The sequence below is a fragment of the Cariama cristata genome, unplaced genomic scaffold, assembly GCF_000690535.1.
Source record: "Cariama cristata isolate BGI_N322 unplaced genomic scaffold, ASM69053v1 scaffold10650, whole genome shotgun sequence".
Lineage (NCBI taxonomy): Eukaryota > Metazoa > Chordata > Aves > Cariamiformes > Cariamidae > Cariama > Cariama cristata.
In genome coordinates, this window is record NW_009595280.1 from 24,998 (window position 1) to 30,777 (window position 5,780).

General features: G+C 41.3%; 1 protein-coding gene across 2 annotated transcripts in view; it reads right to left on the reverse strand.

Moving 5' to 3' along the window:
* The window catches only part of RAB6A (RAB6A, member RAS oncogene family), a 22,973-nt gene extending 18,778 nt beyond the window's left edge, over positions 1-4,195 (reverse strand). Inside the window, exon 1 of one of the 2 annotated variants that reach the window (XM_009701494.1) lies at positions 4,130-4,195. In XM_009701494.1, coding sequence (XP_009699796.1) covers positions 4,130-4,159 — 30 coding nt within the window. In that variant the 5' untranslated portion in view covers positions 4,160-4,195. The remainder of the gene's footprint in view (positions 1-4,129) is intronic. The other variant, XM_009701502.1, reaches the window with a different exon arrangement.
* Positions 4,196-5,780: the final 1,585 nt, after the last annotated feature.

Here is a 5,780-nt window from a genome sequence, read left to right on the forward strand (position 1 = left end):
TGGAGCATTTCAAGCAGCTCATCTCAAGCTCAGCAACATTAGTAGAGTCTGGAAGATGTTCCAAATAAATTGATTTAAAAAGAAAAAAAAAAACAAACCACACAACACACAAGAGGTAAGTCTCTCAGCTAGGGCAAAGAGGTTTGATACAATTTCTTCCCTGCTCTCCCACACCGAGGCAGGTATTTCTAACGGAGAGTCTGTTTTACTGTACATGCTCCATACTGTCAGACTGCTATTATGCCCTCACTATATATCCCCATAATTAAGTCCTTGTATTCTGCCAGATACTTTACGTGGTAGGGATAAAGAATAGAGCCAGCCAGCCTGCTTGTGAGAAATACATGAAAACCAGCTGCAAATGCATTTAAAAAAAAAAAAAGAGAGAAAGCAGAACTGAATAATCCAAACTGAATTTCCATTTGCAACTAAATATAACACATCAGAAAGCAAACTCTTGTGGCTGGATCAGAATGGCAGATTTGAAGTACCAGAGATGCATAGGGGAAAAATAAATTGTGGTGGATCCCAAGACAGTTACCCAGTGATTTTTCACCTGTCATCAAGAACTGTGACATTGCCAGTTCAGAGACATGATACTGAAACTGTAAGGCAAATATGAGAAGCCTCAAAAGACTAATGCAACAACATGCTTGCCTTCTGCTTTTGTTTTCTATTGTTTTGGTAAATAGTACTCCTTGGAAGATTGCCTCAAAGATGCGTCGATTTTCCCTTGTCTCTATTTGATTTTGCTTTATAGAAGAAAAGCTACAAAACCCCTGAGATCTTACACCACATATACAAGTCAGGATCCCTTTCTGGCTGACAAACTGCTGGAGACTCAGATGTTCTCTGCTCTCAGTAGGAGCTGGAACATCAGCTGCAAAGCCTGAAACCTGCCTCAGCCTGTACTTCATGCCATCCCTCCCACACAGCTGCACGGCAGCAAGAGCTCTGAAGCTCACTCACTACCATAACAAGTCTCTATGCCTGGGGGAAATGCAAGTGCCACGCAGAAAAGCATTGGGTCGGTGAGATTCCCGCACTTGGATGCTCATGGTATGGGAAATGCCACAGAAAGGCCAGGCATGAAACTTACTTTAGATCTGGGCGATGAAGACATTTGTGCTGATCACATAGGGAAGAATGGATGGCAGGTCTGTTACTTTCAAGCTGCAAACGGCTCTTGACCTAAGCCCCCACAATCTTTAAGAACTGCACGGAATAACTTACAGCCAAATGTATTTGCCCACCTGTATTGTTCTGAGCGTATCATGATACAGAGAAGCAGCAGTATCAAGAAGGGATGCAAGCACTCCATATAACCCAGACTTTTACTAAAATAGGTAACCTACAAAGAGGCATTTTGCCACAATTCTGACAGAAGGAGCAAAAAAGCTTCAGGGATCTTTACAGATTAGTTGTAAAGACGAGCTGTGCAATGTGAGTAAAGGAAAAAAGACTGCTTACTGATGGTGGAAAATACATGGACATGAAACTCAGCTAATTACTGTAATGAAGGTGGAGGCAGGTTTAACCCGCTTGTGAAATGCTGTGCAGCACACGGAACGAGCAGGTACGAGGCATGCTTTGAACGTGACGTGAAGTACTCTTAAGTCCCAACTGCAAGTTTAAAGAAGACAAGCAGAACAAAGGAAGCTCAAGAGGGCCACACTACGGATGGGGCCATGTAGGAGAAGACTTTTCAATCCATCTGTCCTCACAACACTACTGTCTGATAAGGAACTGTTCTTACCCTATTTTATAGGCTATACTTGCTGACACAGAATTATCCAAGACTATGCAAGGAGGCCTGAGGCAACGCAAGAACCTGACTTATTTTTCAAGTCACAGGCCAGTGTTTCAGCTCCACGCTGTCCTCTCTCTCCCCTCCTCCAAGAGGCTGAAGCGAAAGGGAAGCATGTACTGTAATTCTGCTTTTGCGTAACACTCACAGAATCATCATGTTTGCCAATGCTGGTCTTTCATTATACATTACATAAGGTGCCACAGAACAAGGAAAAATCTTTCCCAGCATGTCCACAGAGAGGAATTGCTCTTGGTGAAATCTATACCACCAATGGCACCATTTTATTTCAGGTGTTTGGGCTTCCTTGACACAGTACAGCAAGTTCTTGTTTGATTCACAAATGCCGCTTTCATGAAAACAGCTTATTAATAAGCTACAGCCAGCAGCTGAATCCCTCTTATCTAGCAGCAAGCAAAAGAAAACTAATGCACAGCACAGATTTTATTAAACAGCAGCTTTCTATTTTTACCAACTGAACACAAAAAACCTTGTTCAAATGATAGGTTGTGGCAGCTTTCAGAAAATATGCATTCAAAATCTATCAGAAATGTCCAGAACAAGCAAATCATCCATCAACTAACCTACAGCTACAGTTAACCACATACACGGTTTGATATGTATTATCATTCAAGTACTTGGCTTTGAGAGGTATCTATATAATCCTGGGCATCAAGAAATTTATATTCTGGTTTGACACTAACATGTGGAGTGATTTTGGTCAAATTACTGGAGCTTTTATGACTCATTCTTTCTTCTAGCTACAGTAAAATAGGACGTACTGCCCTACCTCACTCATGACTTCAGTAAAATAGAGGTCTTTGGATGAATGACACTATACCAAGTACATTAACACCCAAACTAAGCACGCGTCAGTGATAGCTAGATGGAGGCTATCTTGTAAGCCCTTAAGATTTCTTACTGTTTTAAGTCCCACTCATTCATTTTGCAATCATTTAGTACATTATGTCAGACCAGCTTCCCCTGGAGACAACCATATTATCATAAAGCACAGAGGGTCAAACCTCTTCAAGAAAGAACTAGGACGCAAGCTCCGTAGAGAAAAGGAACAGACCTGAAAGAAAAATACTGTGGGAAAAAAAAACAGATTAAATAAAAGAACTGCATTCACATGTCCATGTAATTACAGTGGGTAGAATTTGAAAGGATGTTTGCTCCCTTGGGAGTAATGATGTGTACTCTAGCCCTCCTACACCATACAAGCTTTGCTTCTCCCATAGTTAAGTGAGAACTTACATCTCATTCTACCCAACTTGCCTAGCAGCAGCAATGAGGAATTATTGAAGAAGCAGGAAGGAAATCATTAAGGGGTAAAGAGATTTAAACAAGATATTTGGATAGACACTAAGTAACAGAAGAGTCACAGAGCTTTTCTTATTTTTTTCCCATTACCTCCTCCTCCCACTCCTCTAAAAAAACCTTCACATTCACCAGGGAACAGATTTTTCTCAGTTTAGTGTATTCAGAACGTCACCAACTGTAACCAAGTCATGAAACATGTTCTGCTCGGAGAAGACACACTTTATGAAACTAAAGTACTTTTATAGCTTGCCACCTTTTCAAGCTCATCCTAAATTCTAGGAATGGGCAACAACGAATTTACAAAAGTTAGCTTCTGTCAACTTGAACTGACTTGTCACCAAACACAAATCAGGGGGGGGGCTGGAGGGTTGACTGAAATAAGAGACAACCATGGCTTCAGCCCCAACCTTGTCAATTCAATCTTGTTTAAATAATAAAGAGGCATAAATAAGCAGTCACAGGATGTGGATCTGCATAACACCCAGTTTTGTGGTCTTTGTTCCAGCAGATAGCATAAAATAGTGTCCTGAAGCACATCCAGCCTTACAATCCACTGCTTTCTGCTCCACAAGTCCTTGTTCACCCCACTGTAGAACCTCTTACAGCGCAGCTTGCTTCTTTTTCTAAAGAGCCAGGTACCTGTTACGTTTTCCCCACAGAGGCATTAGATCTGTGATGGTCTGGTAGCAAATGGTGAAAAACAAAGAAAGAAAAAAGAACCTAGTAGACTTAACTGCTATTACTTGGGTACACCTAAGAAGCCTGTCCTCTCGAACCACAGCTCATCCTGCTGCATGTAGCAGATAAGCTACTCAGGCAGAATCCAACACTGAAATGCCATTCTGAAAGGTTATTAAAATACAAAGCTTAAAGATTTTACAGTTAAGAATTTGGTCACTGTACCAACTCTTATCCACTGCAATCAAACGGATTCTTCCTGTGATGGAAGACACAGAGACAGAGGGGCCTTACAGAAGACAATAATATGGATTAATTTACCTGGTAGGTGTTGTCAAAGCTGTCATACATGAACCTGGTGATCAAGGAAGTCTTCCCCACTAAAAGAAAAAAAAAACAAACAACCTCAGATTCAAGGAACAATTTCAGTGCAAGTTTTAAACAAGCTATTTAAAAATGATTTTAGGAGTTTTACTCTGTGTCCAACAAATCCATCCTGTGCAATTAAACTTCCTACAAGCAAAAGAGCAGTTATTTGACTTTGAAATTGCAACGTATCACTAGTAGGTGCATTTTTTCTGAAAAAGGTTGGCTCCTGTATCATTCCCAAGCATCAGTTTCATTCTTAAACATCTGTGATTCAAGATGAAAATTGAATTAATTTGATCTTTCCCGTTTCTACGAAGCCATTCAGAAATTTTAGTTGAACTAAATGAACAAATGTAATAGGTCTGACAACCTCTACAATGAATTATTACAAATAAGACAGCTCTTCTCCCTTATAAAACAATGTGGCTGTGTCGCTTTACAATACATCTCGCTGCACATCTCAATGCCACACTCTCCATATTTGTCGCACAAATAGCAATCCCTGCTGTAGCATCACGATAGCACAAGACAAGATTGAAGAGCATCATTGTTGAGAGGTTTGTTTACCATCTGCCCACAATGCCTGCAGTCCTTATCACTTCATTAACTTCACCCTTCCTTTGACAACATAATCGCTATACCTTTTGGTATAAGCAGGTTCATACACTGTTAAAAATGCCATTATCGACGCCAGCGAAGGGTGCAGCTCGTGACTGGTGTATTCACATGGCTGTTGAGCATTGGGAAGTCAGAGGGCACTGCAACCGGGAGGTGTCACGGCAGCCTGTGCAGGCACACCTGAGAGGCACAGAGCCACCGGCAAAGCCTTCTGCAAGCAGCCATTTGCGATGCTGCAGCTCCTCTGTAACTGCTGTTCAGCGTGGCCAGGTTAAATCACAAACTACGTCAAACTACAGCAAGACCCTCATTTCACAACAGAGATCTACATAAACTGTATATATCATAACATTCCAGCCGGGTATCAGACTACCTTGTAATCTCATTTTCCTTAAAAGACAAGTAATATGAGGTTAATTTTAAAGTGATCATCGTCACAACAGTTACTTTCTACTCCTGTAACACCAATGACACAGCTGTGCTGGGACAAACCCTAACTCATACTCAATGGACAATTTTTTCTTACTCCATGCCATCTTCACCTGGGGACGAACAGCAAGACATGCAGGAACGGGAACATCTCAACCTGCCTCATTTCAGTATGTTTAAATACTCTTAATGGTAGGCAAATTATTTAGGAAACAACTGAAGTTACTCAAGAATACATCTTCTCCCATTCTTTTCTTCTAATCTCCTTGTAACTGGAATTTGTCTCCCACTGGTAGGGGAGAAGAATTGCATGACTTACGTTAGCCATCAAACATTGCAGGGACAGATAAAAGGTAGTTACATGCCTGGGTTCTTCAAATAAGCTTCCAGAGATGTCAGTTCTCTGCAAGGGTGACCATCAAGAGAGCAGGGGAATTCAAGCCAAGATTCTGGAGGTGGGGGTCAGGTTTTTCAGGGTTGTTTTGTTTTCTTTTGGTTTGTGGGTCTGTCTTTGTTGGGTTTTTTTTTGGGGGGGAGGGGGGGGGGAATTTGGCTC